This window comes from Leptonychotes weddellii, chromosome 9 (assembly GCF_054177405.1).
Source record: "Leptonychotes weddellii isolate Sample4059 chromosome 9, ASM5417740v2, whole genome shotgun sequence".
Classification (NCBI taxonomy): domain Eukaryota; kingdom Metazoa; phylum Chordata; class Mammalia; order Carnivora; family Phocidae; genus Leptonychotes; species Leptonychotes weddellii.
The window spans coordinates 117,057,485-117,074,548 of record NC_138377.1 but is presented as its reverse complement, the minus strand read 5'-3'; the positions used below and the strand labels follow the sequence as shown (position 1 = coordinate 117,074,548).

At 51.7% G+C, this 17,064-nt stretch overlaps 1 protein-coding gene and 1 long non-coding RNA gene across 2 annotated transcripts in view; one reads left to right on the top strand and one right to left on the bottom strand.

Moving 5' to 3' along the window:
• Positions 1-4,231: 4,231 nt before the first annotated feature.
• On the bottom strand, positions 4,232-9,223 carry LOC145723588 (uncharacterized). Its single transcript, XR_014148799.1, has 3 exons — positions 8,458-9,223; positions 7,829-7,903; positions 4,232-4,390 (listed from the first exon to the last, which is right to left on the bottom strand). It is a non-coding gene; the product is annotated as an uncharacterized LOC145723588 (long non-coding RNA).
• Positions 7,646-17,064, top strand: part of ST8SIA2 (ST8 alpha-N-acetyl-neuraminide alpha-2,8-sialyltransferase 2) — a 66,628-nt gene continuing 57,209 nt past the window's right edge. The window contains exon 1 of the mRNA XM_081831619.1: positions 7,646-7,927. Within this exon, the coding sequence (XP_081687745.1) occupies positions 7,830-7,927 (98 nt within the window). The 5' untranslated portion in view covers positions 7,646-7,829. The remainder of the gene's footprint in view (positions 7,928-17,064) is intronic.

Sequence of the window (17,064 nt, the reverse complement as noted above, 5' to 3'; positions counted from 1 at the left end):
GTGTTATTATCTTCTCCATTTAATATCAGGAAAACTGGAACTTAGATCCAAAAAAAAAAAGGAAAAAAGCTAAGTTCCGAACAGCAATCTGTGTGGTCTCAAAATCAGCTCAGAGCAAGAACCACTTGGAGTGTGGTCCAGGGACCAGTGTGTGAACTGGGCGTTTCTGGTCCACACTGAGATGCGCACAGAAATTGAAGACAAGCCTTTAGAAACATTCACAGCAGTTTCATGTGTTGGGGCATCTGTGTGATCAGTGACTCCCCTCGATGAAGAGTGTGGAGGTGCTCGACGCACATGGTGAGAGGCCCATGATGTGAAATGCACACAGTTCCCATGGTAGGACACCTGTTGTTCTGCAGTTGATGAGATTTAAAAACAGAGAAAAACCCTGGTCCCGTACACAAAGAGTTTGCAAAGTTCTGCTCTAACCCGTGTTTTTAAATGCAGGTGTTGCTATAATTCAGCTGCGGGGAAGCCCATGATCAGGAGGCCGTGGCCATTGAAAAGATAACCTGTTACAGCTCCCAAGAGGAGGGCGCAGGCCATGCCACACGGGAACACACACACACACACATACACATACACAGAGGCTCCAGGGTCGGTCAGCAGGCAGAGGAGTGGGAAAAAAACGTGGGCAAGGAGCTTCCTGGTGGTTGTCATGGGAAGGAAGAGGCGAGTCAGGGTAAACAAGCTTAGGATTCACTCTTTGTAATTTTGGTGGGCCCTGGGGCACAGGGTGTGTCCCTCGTTGTCTTTTATGGGGCCTTGGGGTGATTAGGGTGGGGGGAATAGTGCCCCAGAGAGTGACAGCCCATACAGGAGGTGGATGGGGTGTAGGTTCTGGATTGGCTTGTTTGCAGATGAAAGGCATACTCCCAGACAAATCCCTTACTCTCTCTGGGATTGACCAGCCCCAGGAGAGTACTTTCCAGGGTCAGGGAAGGCCTAGATGTCAACTCATTAGAATAAAAGGATCTGCTTAGTACAGATCAAGCCTCCTAGGATGCCTCCCTACGGTGGTAACAAAGAAAGAGTGTGGCAAAGTAGGGCACTAAGAAACAGGAAGCTAGGACAGTCTGAAACTCAGCTTCAGGAACAGCTCTGTGGCCACAGACTCGGGTATTTCTGGTCAGGCCACACAATCATCTTAAGGCAGGGCTAATGCGGAGAGAAAAACCCTGCGGTGGTCTTTTCTGTCCCCCATTGTGGCAGAGCCCACCAGTTGCTCCTCACATCTGCCCTTCCCCTTCTTCCACAATGGGCTTCTCAGCTGAGTGTGCAGAAGGTCCAAATCCCCTGCAGCTAGGTGTGGCACCATGACAGTGTTCTGGACCAAGAGGAGTCAGCAGAAGCACTGTGCGGTAGGTTTCGGGAACTTTCCTTTCTTTTTATCTCTTCCTCCATTCTACCCCTGGGAATCTGGAGGTGATGAGCGGTGAGGCAGGGCCTCAGCAAAGGGATGGCAGACAGGAAAGCTGGAAGGACCTGAATCCTAAAGACTTTAGGGAGCTCCATGGCCAAACCAGCCCTGGCTGTCTGCTGGGGGCATTTGCACATGAGAAAGAAACTTCTTTTGAAGAAGCCATTGGCATTTGGGGTTTACGTTGCTTAACCTAATCCAAATATACTCATGCAGCCAAAAACCACTGTCTCTTGATCTTCCTGCAGTTTTCCAGTCTGCTCTGTCAAACCAGACTGGGGGAACTGGGAAGAGAGGATAAACAACACAAAGACTCCGTGTGGGATAGGGAGACGTAGAAGAGGACTCCCAAAGGGACATTTTACAAGAAACCTACTTGGGGCCCAGGGCACTCTCTTCTGGCCAGTGCACTGTGCCAAGATCCTAACAGGTTCACATTCCACTGAATGCTGCCACGGTTCAGGAAACTCTCCCATCTGGAGTTTCCTTTAGAAATGGTATTTCGCCAAGCATGCTCACCAATTCATTGGGACTGTGCCAACCTCCTGTTGCCGCTGGTCACCAGTATCGTGCTAGAGGCAGTTGCTGCTGATTCTGAAACAGAGCCATTATTAGAAATTAAAGCCTGCAAACTTCCAACTACATAAATGTATTAAAAACAAAGGCCATACATGCTCAGAACTCATCACTTCCAAACTTTATCTTCTAACTCTTACCATTATCCATGCCCTTGAGATTATTGCATCTATTGTTTGTATGTGGTGGGCATACCATATCATGGCGGGCCAGGGCACACCCTTCCCAATGTTGCCTTCAGTGACATAATGATGGTGGCTTGAAACTGGCCATGGTGGGAACACGTAGTCACTGGATAATGTGGGACCAGAAGAGGAAGAAAGCTGCTTACTCCTTGGGAGTTTACAATCTCATTGAACTGTCATGAAAAATGACATGGGAGAGCGTAGGTACGGGAAACCTGGCATGGAGCTCAGCTCAGAGACAGGAGAGACAGAATTCTGCTCTCAGCTCTGAAACTAGCTAATGAAGTACTGTATGGTGACCAACATAACATAAAAAAAATTTTGGGGGAGGCGCCTGGGTGGCTCAGTCATTAAGTGTCTGCCTTCGGCTCAGGTCATGATCCCAGGGTCCTGGGATCGAGCCCCACATTGGGCTCCCTGCTCCGCGGGAAGCCTGCTTCTCCCTCTCCCACTCCCCCTGCTTGTGTTCCCTCTCTCGCTGTGTCTCTCTCTGTCAAATAAATAAATAAAATCTTTAAAAAAAATTTTTTAATTAAAAAAATAAAATAAAATAAAATGAAACTAGCAATGGACCTGTGGGCCATCGCTTGATCTCTGGGTCCCAGGGTTTTCCATCTATAAAAATCCCACGGGACTCCAAGCTCCATAAGGGCAGAAACTCTCCCTAGAGTTCACCACTGCATGCCAGGATTATTCTAGCATAATTCCTGACACACCATAGTTGAGTGAGTGAATGGACAGGGGTTCACCCTCTCTACCAAACTGCCCAGCTCTGAGAATGCAGAGGTCCATGATCCAAACAGAGGCTACAGAAAGTGACACAAGACAAGACGGAGAGCCAGGGATGGCTGACCAGGGCCAGCTTCCTTAGATGTTCCTGGGGAGGGGGTCATGCTGGAGTTTGGGCAAAGTTGGATGAGCTGATTCAGAGATCCCAGTTGTAATTTCGCTGAAGCACTGTTGAGAAACGTGAGAGGACATTCCTTTTCATTTATCTCTGCCACCTGGTCCTTGACTTCATGCTTTGGTTCAAAACCACCTTTAATCCTGACTAAAGAATTTGGAAAAATCCCAGCAAAAAAATGAACCACTGCCTCCACCCCCCACTCTTTTATCACTTCCAGCTCCCTGTGGAGCTTATTCCCACGTCCCTCAAGGTCTCTTGCAGATAATCCCAGAAACATTTACAGCACTTGCCTGGGTATATTTCTTTTCTTTCTTCAGCTAATATACAATTTTGCTATTTACAAAAGCTACAAATGGAATGCAAATGTGCCCATTTATTTTCCCATATTGTTATCACTGGATTCTGATTTTGAAGGGGGAAACGTTGCATTTGTGAGAACATTCAAATTTAGTATAAATTTCAAAAGGGAAATCTGGTTCTCTCAGTTATGGGAGGTACAGGAATACAATAGCCTATTAGTCTATTCCAACTAAGATATTCTATGTCTTTACACAGACCCCCACAGCCCCCCCACACACACACTGAACAATTCCTAGCTCCTCCTTTGGAGATGATGATAAAGAAGACTGTTACCACTCTAGTTTTTTCTTAAACATTCTAAATTGCTTTCTGAGCCAGTTCAAGGGTAGTTTGGTACTGGGTCAGAATTTTGGATAAGAAAAATTATTATTTATTATTGAGGTTTTTTTTTTTTTTAAAGATTGGATTAAAAAGACTGCTTTCTTCTGTGTGGAGAGATGAAAATTGAGATTTATGATTACGATCTCACCAATGATGGAGGGTGTGCAGTGAGTGAAGATAAATTTGTTCCCTGAATCCTGACATACCAGAATGAAGGGCATTCGGTAAAAATCAAAGGTGGTGCCTATTTACAAATCCATTCAGAACTGCCCAATGGGCTGGAGAGGACCTTGGCATTCCCGCAATCCCAGAAGTCACCAAGGCCCAGGAGGGGCTGGCTGCACTGAAATTCCCTTTCTGCCAACAGAGCTTATCTTGGGCAACCGAGCCCTGTCTGAGCCTCAGTTTCCTCCATTGTAAAATGAAGATGATGGTACCTGTGTAAAAGGATTGCCAAGAGAAGTCTTTATTACCCCCAAGACGTAGTTCAGATGAAAACTCTCCATATCTGGAGTGAAAGGCACAGAGAGGTTAGTTGATGTGTAAATGATACATATGGTTTTTGGGTTTTCAGGACCTTCAACTCTGGTTGGGGGTCCCCACTCTTGAGGTCAGCGCCTAGAAGGAGAAGCATGCCCTTAGTCAGAGCTGGAGACAAGGAAGAGCTGTCTGATTGCTGCATGTGATTCTAAGGGACCCCTTCTGGGCTCTGCAGAGCTCCCTGCTCCTCTATCCCTCATTCATATGAACTTCCCAGAAACCTATCAGTTGCCTGAATAGCTAATCTACTCCATTAATTTGAGTTAAAATGTTAGTGGGTGGTAATGACTTTTAATTTGCTGCCACTCCCATATAACTCTTGTGTTTTAACCCAAATATTCAATAACTTAACCTAAAGAAGTGATTACTGTGAGTTCTCCCAGTTTCTTAGAAAGACCAACGCAGGAAAAGGGACTTGTTTAAACAGAGGGGTCAGGACAGCCGAGCCAAGTGTGTGCCCATGTGGCAGTTTATACCGCATGAGCAGACACGACACTTGATGCCAATCCACTCATCTTCCCTCTTTCCAGACCCCAGGAACAAACTCAGTTTTCAGAGACAGCCTCGAGGCAGTGAGCATGTATAGACCACCATAAAAGGATCTGGCCCACGTCGATTCAGATGCAAGTGCTGCTTCCAGACAGCATTCTGTGGTCAGCTATGACCAGGGTGCCTACCACTCTCCAAGTAAAACCCCGTCTCAGTGACTCTCAGTGCAAGGATAGGCTCAACATTACAAAGCTAGCTCTTTCCCAGAAGGTGTACTTGATGGATGTTGCTCTGTGGCTCTCGTTATAAGGATTTCTCTAGAAGGGATGGAAGTGTTCAACAGTTTCCACGTTTCCTGTCCACTCATGATGACTCTTCTCAAGTGAGTCCAAAGAAGGGAGGCCCTGAGCCTGGGATGACAACTGGGTCACCTAATAGGAGATGGGTACACTCTGTTGTAACAGTTGCGATCTGGGTGAATTTAGGATCACAGCAATCTCTCCATGATGTTCAGCATAGTAAGAGTGTAGTTGGTTGAGAAGCAGAGAGCAGAGAAGAGGGAGGCCAGCCAGTTTCTTCTTGCTCTCTTGTGTGGCCTTATTAATCAATTATAAGCTATGCAGGAGATCATAGTTGTACTGTAGCTTGCTCACATCCCACACCATAATTACAGCTGTCTTCCTCCTAAAGCATGAGCCACTAGAGGGCAGGAAATGCCTCTCTCTCTTTCTTTCCCTCTCTCCCTCTCCCTCTCTCCCTCTCTCCTCTCTTTGTAGCTCTAGCCCCAAGCACAGAGTGTCTAGCACAGGGTAAGTGCTCAATAAACACTGCTGAGTAATGAAGTCAACAAATGAGTGATTGAAATATGGAGCAGCATAACAGGTGCATCCTGTTTCTACCTCTCCCTGTTCAGATACCACAACCATTCATCTCAGAAAAACAAGACAAAACAACAACAAATACAATTCTACAACTCCTTAACCACCCATCAAGCAAGACAAGGGAAAGATCAAGGCACTCAGAAAAATTGGAGACATGATGGTTAAAACCATGTGGTCAGCCACACTGATGGTAAACCCTCTTTTGATGACTGTTACCACCTCTAATGGACCGGGAGACTGACATCCTACATTGTACTCAATATCACAAAATCTCACTCCAAGAAAAATAGGTGGTATTCCAGAGGAGCTCACTGTAGGAGTGGAGGTACACAGATTTTGCAAGGGGCTAGGAAAGAAATGAAGTGCGGTCATGGGGATCAGTGCACCCCTCCTCTGGGGAAAAGACATCTGTTCCCCACACCTAGAGCTTTCCCCCTTTTTCTGGGCTGCTTCCCTCTTCTGCTCTCCAGGCAGGGTGATGGGAACAACTCTTGCAGGGGAGAACTTATCTTGGCTTCCAGGGTCAAGAGCTGTCCAGCAGCCCCCTAACTTGGAAGACTTCCTCCTGTCCCTCCTTCCTACACGCAGAGGCAGAAGGACTCTGGGCACAGGCAGCCCTCGTACCCCACCCCACCCCCAAGGGCTTCTGAAGGGACTTAGCCACTGACATCCCCTCCCCAAACCCCTGTGAGAACTGGTTCTGTGTGGGTGGTCCTGGGGGAAACAGCCAATCTGCACCTCTCCCCTTCATTCCTGAGTCCTTTCTAAGCAATTAGGATATTCCATATAGCTTCTTGAACAGGACCCTTTTCCCCAAACTCAGACCTCAAGGACCCTTTCATAAACCAGATGATCACTTCTGGGAAGTTACATTTCCTGATTTGAGGATTGTTACAATTAGTGCAACAAGAACAAAAAAAATAGGTAATTATCTAGTTCCAGTAAAACTTAATGGGGCCCTTCCCAGGCTAATGGTTGGTGCAAAATGTCATTTGAGTTAAATTGTCTAAGGCTGGGGAAGCGAAAAATATTAGGCTCGGGGGGGGGGGGGGGCATTACCCCTTGTGGGAGCCATATTTTCTAGCAGGCCTTTAGATCAAGATAGGAACCCCGGGGCGGGAGGAGGGGGGCACTACTGATTTTGCAAGGGGAGGGCAAGAGCTGGGGAGGCAAGCCCACCCCAGAGTCAGAAGGGCCAGGGCTGAGGCAGGGCAGGGCGGATGCTGAGTCTCCCATCGTGGGTACAGCAGCCGCTCCAGAGTTCTAGCCAAGACTGCGTGACCTCAGGCAACTCGGGAAGCCTCTCCGGATCCAGTCTCGGCTCTGTCAGTGGTGACCAAGATGACCGCCCGGAGGGGGTGGTTTTTAGGGGGCTGAGCACCTCGCCCACAGATTGCAATCAGCATCTCCGCTGAAGTTGGCCTATCTTGGATTATCTCTTCTCTCCTCCCCTTCCCCCACCACCCCTCCTAATTCGTCAACTGCCGAAACATCTGCCTGGTTGAAACCGCCTCCTCGCCGAGCGCCGGGGGCTGTCCCCAGGTGTAGGTCTTTGTGTCGCCAAAACTTTGCGAGAAAGCGAGGGCGCTGGACAAAGAGGAGCGCGGGAGGGCGTTTGCCAGCCGGCTGGGGACGCCGGGCGGTGCGCACGCTTCCCTGGGTTCAGCTCGCTACCCGGACGCCCGCGGTGCCCCGAGCCCAGCCTCCCTAGGCGGGGAGTGGCGGTTTCTGGCCACATCCTAGCGCCCTGGGGAGCTGAAAGAAGCCAGGCGGGAGGAGCCAAGGCGGATGGCTGGACCTAGGAGTTGACTAGGGTGGGAGGAGGCGAGCAGAGGCGCGGAGCAAAGCTGTCAAACTGCACTCTGAGCCCCGCGCGGGGCGGAGGAGGGAGGGGAGGGGAAAGGGAGGGGAGGAGGAGGGAGGGGAGGAGGAGGGCGGGAGCGGAGAGGGAGCGAGCGAGCTCGCCGCGCCTGAGCAACCCCTGTCTGCCGCTGTCGCCGCCGCCGCCGCTGGCCCGCACTCGCCCGGAGCGCAGGGTGTCTGCCCCGCTGCGCGCCGCGCGCGGAGGCTCCGGCGCCTGCCGCTGCGCCCTCCAGCCCCCGCTCCTCGCGCCGGCCCGCGCGGCTCCCGGCGGGCGCGAACCCACCATGCAGCTGCAGTTCCGGAGCTGGATGCTGGCTGCGCTCACGCTGCTCGTGGTCTTCCTCATCTTCGCAGACATCTCGGAGATCGAAGAAGAAATCGGGTAAATAGCTGCGCCCAGGCCCGTGCAGAGCCCTGGCGGGATCTCTCCCACCCCGGTATTCCGCCCCCCACACCCGCTTTGTGTGCGCCGCGCCCCCCTATCGCTCAGCTGGAGAAGTGGGGGAAGGTTTTGGCCCGGGGAGGCGGTGCCGGGGGACCGGGACGCTTTGGGGAGCGGAGCATGGGGGCGCGGCTGCCGTGGGGTGTCCCCAAGCCGGGAGCACGGGCAGCCTCCAGCTGGCCCGCGTCAGGGAGCAGACTCGCCTACCCTACCCCCCCTTCCCTAGCGTGTCCGCGAGCGATGTCGCCGGGGTCGAGGGAGGGCGCCGGGGAGTGTCTGGGGTGGGCGGAGGGGCCGAGAGTGGAGGAGGCAGGAGTTTCTTTGTCTCCAGCTCGGCCGCTTTCTCGCCTTGGCAAAGTGGGCAGGGGGCGCGCGGGGATCTCTGCGCTGGGGGAGGGGATCCCCGGGTTGGAGCGGAGGGCGGTGTCTCTGCACTGGCTCGCGGTAAGGGGAGTGTCCCCAGTACCTACGGACTGGCACACGATCCTCCCGCCGGCCCGGGAGCCCGGCGTTAGGGCGCCGGCTGGTACCGCTAGCGGCGGAGCGCGCAGGGCTGGGCTGAGACTCTCTCCCTCGCCTGGCTTTGGACGCTCAGCTAACCCCACGGCGCCCCCTGCGCCCCCGGCTTCCCGTGCGCTCTCCTTGCGGAGACGGAAACCTTTCGGGAAAGTCTGTATCGCCGCCGGGTGGTCTTCGGGGCCCCCAGGCGCGCTGTCTCGCCCGGGCTTCTCTCCCGATCTCTCCAGAGGTGGGGCGGGACCGCGAGCCCCTGCCCTGGCGCGGGACTTCGAGGAGTGCGCGCTTGCGGCGCGGGACGCACCCGCCGTCGGTCCTGGAGGCTGGGACCCGTGCCCCGCCCGGCAGCCTCCAGCACGCTCGGCCGGGTCTCTCTGCTTCGGCGCCACAAAGAGCGTCCAATCCGCGGCGGGCAGGTGGGGAGGCAGCTAGGGTTCTGAGGGGCCCTGAGGAGAGCTTCCTGGCCCAGGGCAGGGAAAAGGTGAGGTCGCCGAGTGGGCAGAAGGTCCCCTCCTCCTTGGGGCTAGAGCCGAGCCTGGCGCCCTACTTGAGTCCCGCCCCGCGTGCGCCCCCTCCTTTGTCCCATTTGTTTCATTCATTATCAGCTCGAGTTGGAGGGCCCGCTACGCTGACAGGTCCCTCAAAGGGAAATGCCAGGATCCCGAGGCCCTAAGGACCCAAACCTGGGGCACGCGCCAACTTCCTGCTTTCTCCTTTTCTCCCTGCCCCTTCCCATCTCAGAAACCCAGGAATTCCTTCTGTGAACTCCACCACACTTCAAGAACCCCTCCCTGTCTGCCTCCTCCTCTTCCTCATCCTCGGTTTCCCCAAAGCTCCGAAAACTTTCACAAATACGGTTCAGTTAATACGTGACGCGCTCCCATGCGGAAATAGAGAAATCCGTTACTTTCCATAGCTGTTCGCCTCAAAAACCAGGGTCGGAGAGGAAATCAGGAAAGCCAAGTCGTGGGTGATGGATGACCCGGTGGGGAGGGCCTTCCTCTTGGTTCTCCCTCTCTTCTCCCAGCTGTGGGCTCTGCTTGGCCGGACTACTTGCTGACCTTGACAGGTGAGAGGGAAGGACCAGCAGCTGCCCATTGTTCTGCTATAGAAACGTAAGAAGTGTGGAGCTCATTCAGGGATCCCTGGCTTACCCATTCACTGAACTTTTACTGAATAGCTTCTACATGCCAGGGACTTTTAATTTTTAAAATGCAATCAGGAAATCATTTTGCACACAATGCTGCACTTTCCTGCCAAATGCTTTACAGAGCCCCCCACCCCCCACTCCACATCAGGTTATTCGAACAGGGTATCCAGGGATAAGCTCCTAGGCCAGAGCTAAGAAGGGCATTTACCTATATATTTAAAACCCAGAGCTCCTCTGCTATGGGTGTGCCCTGGGACCTGTTTCATTAGGGAGGGGAGTGTCTGTTTGGGCTGACCCTGGGAAAAATTGTCAGATGGGTCAAATGTGTAATCTTCTGTGGCATTATCCCTCCTTCTTGGTGTCCCTGTCCTCAGGCTGACCCCTGGCTAGACCAGTTTTGACCCAGGCTTGAGACATCTCCCCCAATCAATCCCTCCCCCAGTCCCACCCCCAGTCTGTCCCACACATGTTTAAGTGGAGTGGAGGCATATCTGGGATTTGCCAGGGCTGGAGGAAGAAGGACATCGGGCAGAGGACCAGAATCCCAACAGGTCTGATGTCTGCTTAGAAGCCAGGTTCCAAGCTCAGTCACTTTAATCCTTGGAACTACCCCAACTTTGAGTGGCCAGCCAGGGCTCAGTGGGTTAAGGGCCCTGGCACAGTGGCCAGTGAGGAGTGCCAGGAGTGGGGCTCTGTCTTTCTCATCTTATTCCTTCCTGGGAGACCTGGATGCATATTCAAGACCATGGTGCCTCTGAACCAGCCGTGCCCACCCTTCCCCAACTTGATCTTGACCTGCACCAGGGACGATTGCAAATTACCTGCCAGTGTCAGTCCCTGGAAGAAAACATTGGTTCTATAAACGGATGGCTGTTTCTGGAAGGGGGGACCCTATGGTGTTTTTAGGAAGGGAGGAAGGAAGACGTCTCTTTCTGGAGTAAGTGTTCAAGGATTAAGGAATGAGAAGTGAATGAGGAAAGAGAATTGCACACGCATTGTCTGGTGGAACAAAAGTGAAATACACTTTGCTTAAGCTCTTGATCCCCTTTCTTCTAAAATGAAGCTTTTGGTATGGTAGTCTCAGAGGTCCTGTCTTGCCCAAGGGATCATACAATGGGTTGCGAGGGGCAGGTTTTTCTTCCTGAAGCTTTTTCTGAGAGACTCGTTTCTTTTCCTCAGTGATGATTTTCAACTTCTAACTTGCTTGCTTGTGGAAACGCCTCCCTGGGGCTGAAAGGGAAAAGGAAATGTAGAAAGATGAGTTCTCTGCCAAGCACTCAAAGAGCGAATTCAAATTCTGTATCAGACATTGGGTGGGGCTTTGATAAAACAGCCCCCATCAATTCATGCAGTGCCCCAATTTTTAGACCAAGTTATAAGCTAAAATGTTTTTTCTGATTGTCCCCTGTGCTTTAGTCTTGAGGGTAACTTACAAGAGAGGGGAGTGAGGCCTGACTCTCTTATCCACCGAGGTGTCCCCAGAACCCGGCGCACAGAGGCGTTCAATAAACTTCTATTGCACTGGCCCAGTGATGGGCACATATGGTATCTTTGGGCAAAGCAGACACCCACGCAGCCTTAGGATGGGAAGGAAGTGTGAGGTTCCTCCTAGGAAACCTCCTCTTTTTTTACAGTTAGTATAAATGTGACCCTGCGAAGCAATATCGCCTATCCAATATCACACCCTGACCTGGTAAAGAGAGGACAAGCCTGCACATGTCTCCTTATTTGCAACCCAATGCCCTCATCCCCAAATGAGCTCCTTGAACATAGTCTCTGGTTTAAAAGAAGGTAACTAGTAATAATAGTAATAATAATGATAATGGTGAAGATGCAGGTGATGATGGTCATTAGCATTTATTGATTTATTGAGTGCTGGCTCTGAGCCAGGAGCCATTCCAAGCACTTCATTGATATTAACACATCTTTTCATCATGGCAACACAATAGTCACCTCCCCGGGGCAACAAGAGCTCCTACTGGTCGAGCTCTGTGTGCCAGACACTGGGCTAATGGCTTTAAAGTAATACTTTGCTCAATCCTCTTGAACCTCTTTAAGTTGGTACTGTGGCTATCTCCGGGTTGTCAGTGAGGAAACTGAGGCTCAGAGAGGTTTGGTGATCAAGCAAGGGACCCTAGTTCTGTGAGAAGCCAAAGACCACCTTGCTAGACTGCCCTGTCCTCTGGGTTCTTTCGCCCTGCAATAATACTACGGAATGGGTCTCAGAACTTAACTCATTTCCCAGGGATGTTGCCCAGGCCCAGAGTTTTCCTAAGAGCGTGGCCTCAGCAGCTTGCAAAGAGGGAAGGAGAGTGAAGGAGACTGTGGGAAGGACGGAGGGCTCGTGTGTGTCCCTGAAATGCCCCTTTGGTCCCGTCAAGTTCAGTGTGATGCTAGAGGACAGTTTTGGGCACTATTTGGCCCCTGGCTTGCCAGACAAGCTCACGTGCCACAGGCAGGAGCATCCTAGACTCACAGGTGGGGCCTGGGGCTGAAGCTTCCGGAGAGAAGACTCCCATCCATTTGCAAATCTGATTCGGATGTCAATTGAAAGAGAATTCTGGCATCCACACACCATATGATTGGGCACCTGGGGGCCTGGAGCAGGTGTGATTGTAGAGATATTTCGCAACGGGTCCCTGTGAACACTGGCCTATTGGCATGGACGTCTGACTGGTCAGGACAGATGCCATCCAGGCACCCTGGCTAGGGGTCCCTGTGCACCCCAGGCAGACATCAGGCCACGACTGGGGAGAGTTAAGACGGGGGGCAGGGCTAGCTCTGGTCCTTGGCTGTGACCAGGTCTGTGAGCAGGCAGCCGCTGTGGCCATCAGCCAGGAGTGAGGTGAGGTGCACCTTTTGGTGGTGGGTGAGTGCAGGCTGATGTGAAAGAAAATGAGCTCCTCTTTGAGCACTTGAAGTGCAGGCACCTTGTAAGGAGAATACATATTTGCTCAAGACGATGTAATCTTTTTTTTTTTTGGAAAAAGCTCATTCTTCTTCCCAATCCTGATGTACTTCCCTCTCGTATAAACATGACTGGAGGATAAAATAGGAGAGAGAAAACTCTGGTTTTTAACTCACTTGCTCCAAGTCCTGTTGCCAACTGTTCCTAGCATCAAATTTAAATTGTAAATAGATATCCATCTTAGAAACCGATTCACCACCACTCAAGGCCTCTTTCCCCTTATAAAGCAGGGTTGCTAGGTTTTAAAATTGCTTAGGTTTTACAAATTGGGGATATTGTAAATTGCAAATTATAAATACCTCTCAGAGAGAGTGGAATTCTAGAAAGGCTCCCATGCTTTGAGCGTGATGTACAAGGTAATACATAATCTGGCCCCAGCCTCCTGTTTCAACCTCCTTGGGCTCCAGCCATTCTGTTTTGCTCACAGTTTCCTGGAATGAGCCATAACTCCATGCCTCCATGCTTTTGAACGCATTCTTCCTCCTTTTGGGAAAAATCTCTTTGCACACCATTTCCCTCCTGACTCCCACCCCACGCTATCCTACCTTCCCCTGACTCCACCTTCAAGGCTAAGGTTGGTAGCAGTTCCTTTGTAAAGCATTCCCAGGGCCCAGACCCTCCCTGGACAGTCTGGGGTGGCCATCCCTCCTGTGGATTACCCTTAGCACGCTATCATGCCAGTATCTACACCAATGGAGAGGGCCTCAACAATTCTGTTTTATTTCTCTCTGCCCCTGGCCCCTGGTGATAAGCATATGGTTTAGTGCATGAAACGCATAATATAGTTTTCGGGCCTAGGATGTGGCCAAAATAAGCTTTCAGTCTTCTCCCAAAGGTCTATACTATTCTTTTTTTTAAAAGATTTGATTTATTTATTTGACAGAGAGAGAGCACGCACAAGCACAAGCAGGGGGAGAGGCAGGCAGAGGGAGAGGGAGAAGCAGGCTCCTTGGGGAGCAGAGAGCCCGACGCAGAGCTCGATCCCAGGACCCCGGGATCATGACCTGAGCCAAAGGCAGACGCTTCACTGACTGAGCCACCCAGGCACCCCTATACTATTCTAATAACAAGTAAACACCCTCTACTTACTTGGAAGGTCCTGCTTTTCCCACCTTAGGTATCCGCCCAGTTAAGGGCGTTGTTCATCATCCTAGAAGGTCGGAGGCGGACCAGTGGAAAAGCCCTTTCTAGTTTGTAAAAGTAGAGGGCCCAGTGGTTAGGTTTCCAGCTGCCAGTTCAGATAAAAACCAAAGCTGTCGAGACCCACCTCCACGCCTCTGTTCAGCCCTTGACTCTCCAGAGAGCAGGCTTAACTTAGAGCCAACTCTTTCCTTCCAAGGGCTGGTCCCCAGAAGGGATGCTGGAAGTTGTGTGTTTGAAACATTGAGAGAGTATGAAATGTGAGGTCAGGTCAGTGTGTGGGATCTCCAAGACTTTTCTTATTAAACATTTTTAAGTGGTGCTTTGATTTGCAAACACTGATCAAACCAGGGAACCGTGATGGATGGGTCAACACTGTGGCAGCTGCGTGGACCCTAGAGAAGCTCCAGAATCTCCTATCTCTTAGCTCTCTCAAGCAAAAGTGAGTTCTGGAGACAAGATGGAACGATACAGGGAAAGGACTGTGGGAGGTGCAGAAACATAAACGATGCCATGGGGGAGGGGTGGAGCAGGAGGGGGGTACGCATCAGGTGGCTGTCTGTCTCCTGCGGGGGGGCGGGAGAGGGGTGGAGCAGGAGGGGGGTGCGCATCAGGTGGCTGTCTCCTGCGGGGGGCGTGGGGTCGGTCCATTTCTCCAAGAGAAGCCCCCCGGGTGAGAGACACTTGGGTGCCATCTGCGTCCAGGAAAACCATCTCCTGTGTCTGAATGACTGCCGGTCTGGGGCTTGTCCTTAAGTGTTGAGATTAGTCACTCTCCTGGATGGCAGCTGGGCTGGTTTTAAATTCTCCCCAGTCGCCTGCAGTCAGTCACTCGGCTAGGAAGCCGCCCGGTGTCCTGACGGGACCTGTTTGTCCCAGCATTTTCTCAGCTTCAGCTGTCACAGACTTCACAGTGGCAAAGGGAACTGCTCCATCCGGGGAGATGGATACAAGCCATGTATCCGTGTTATACGCCAGGAGCGGCTCCTCCTGACACTTGTCCACTTGGAATCCTGACTCGCTGCTCTTGGAGATCCAGTGTCCCGCCTTCCGATGTGTGTGGGGGGGGTGGGGGGGTGGGGGGGTGTGTGTTCCTAAATTGCTCTGCAAGAAGGAGGCTCTCGCTTTGTCGGAGAGTTTTCCCAGCACCTTTTTTGTTCTGACTGGGGGAATACAGAGGCCCTCAGCCCTGCCTCCCAGCCCCTTTTCCATGCTCAAGGCGACAATTTTTCCTCCTCCTCTGGCCTCTTAGTCAGCGGCGGGGGAATCGAAATGACCCTGAGGTCAGCGGTCCCCAAGGCTGATCTGCAGAAGACCGGGGATCCAAAAGGGAGAAAGCAAGAAAGAAGAAAAAGAAAAAGCACAACGTGTCCATGACAATTATGTTCGTTTCAGGTTGCTAACCACCAATCCTGAGAATGACTCTTCTTTGTTCTAAGATGATGTTCTTCTTTCCTTTGGGGTGTAAAGGTGTCCTCTCTTTCCTGAGAGAGGGCAATGGTCTTCCGTGGCCGAGGAGGTTGGTGACCCTGTGACTCCCCGACCCCAATTTTGGGGAAATGTTACCGATCCCTGAAATCTAACAGTCTGGGGTCCGAGTGTGCCTTGAAGGGTAAACGGAGGGGATGGCTTCTGGAAGCACAGCTTCACTCCTCACACATCTTTTCCTCTCAGAGGTGGACGCCGCAGAGAATAACGCATCACTGTGGGGTGTCTGCTCTGCGCTGAATGATACTTGAAGCCCGTTAGCCATCTTCACAACCTGTCCTCTCAGCAATCCTGTGAGGGCTGTGCTACTCTTACCTCCATTTCACAGATGAGGAAACTGAGGCACGGAGCAGTTAAGGAATGGGACCAAAGTCACACAGCTAGTAAGCTGCAGAGCTGGTATTTGAACCCAGGCTGTGGGGAGCAAGGAGAACTACCCAGAAATGATGTACTAAATGGCATCTGGTGGCACATCTGGGAAATCTGCACACGCCTCCTTCCAGAGGCTAAAGTTGGGAAACTTGAAGGTCTGTGGGGAGCAGCGGTACTGAGAGAGAGCTCCAGGGCAGTGGAAGGAAGCTGGCTGGGAGGGGACAGGCTGGTGCAGGGAGGTGGCATGTGCCCAGGGAGCCCCGTTTTCCAGGGACTGACACGTGTGCACCGTTCCACTCCCTTAAACGCCACAACCACCCCGTTTGCCCATTTGCAGATGAGGAAGGGGAGGCCCGGAGAGGTACCAGGATTTGCTAAGGTCACACAGGTGGGAAACTGAGGCAATGGAATCCCAGGCAGGCTTGCCTGACACCACAGCCCGTGCAGGCCTTAGCTACTTTCGGGTACTGGAATTATGGGGCTGCTGCCCTATTCCAACAGCTCCCTCTGTCCCACACAGAGAGTTTGTAAAGGGAAGCTGGGGACATCTGAGACATCAGGAAAGGCTCATGGCAGGTCAGAGGAGCCCCCCAGACGCAGTGCTGGCTGCTGCCGTCGAGCGCCCCATTTCAGCGGATGCTGAGGAAGGGGCAGCCACACTTGCACTCTGCCCAGGGAGGTGTGGGCGTGTGTTGTTAACTCCCCAGCTCCGATTTCCAGAATAAGAACATTGGCTGCGCTCGGAGGAGCGATATCCAGGATTAATTCACACCTTCTTTCTCAGTAAATGCCAGCATGGCTTAAATAATGAAGGGAGGAGGCATAAGATCTCCAGAGAAAATGAGTTGGTAAATTGATAGGGTTGGTGACTTTCAGTTGCTATTCTCCTGTAAGAAGCAAAGCCTCCCCGGGGCGCCTGGGTGGCTCAGTTGGTTAAGCGTCTGCCTTCGGCTCAGGTTGTGATCTCAGGGTCCTGGGATGGAGCCCCTCATCGGTCTCCCTGCTCAGCGGGGAGCCTGCTTCTCCCTCCCCCTCTGCCGCTCCCCCTGCTCATGCACTCCCTCATGCTCTCTGTCAAGTAGATAAATAAAAGCTTAAAAAAGAAGAAGAAGAAGCAAAGCCTCTCTGACTGTACCTCCATGGTTCCCAAAACTTGGGATTTGACCCTCAGAGGACTCTGTATGATGTCTGACTGTACCCGGATCAATAGGTTGAGTTCCGAGGAGAAGCAAAGAGAAGGGCAAGAAGCAACTTCTTTCTAGAAACATCGCCAAAGGCAAGGGAAGCAAGGGCAAAAATGAACTATTGGGACTTCATCAAGATAAAAAGCTTTTGCAAAGCAAAGGAAACAGTCAACAAAACCAAAAGACAACCGACCGAATGGGAGAAGATATTTGCAAATGACATATCAGATAAAGGGCTAGTATCCAAAATCTATAAAGA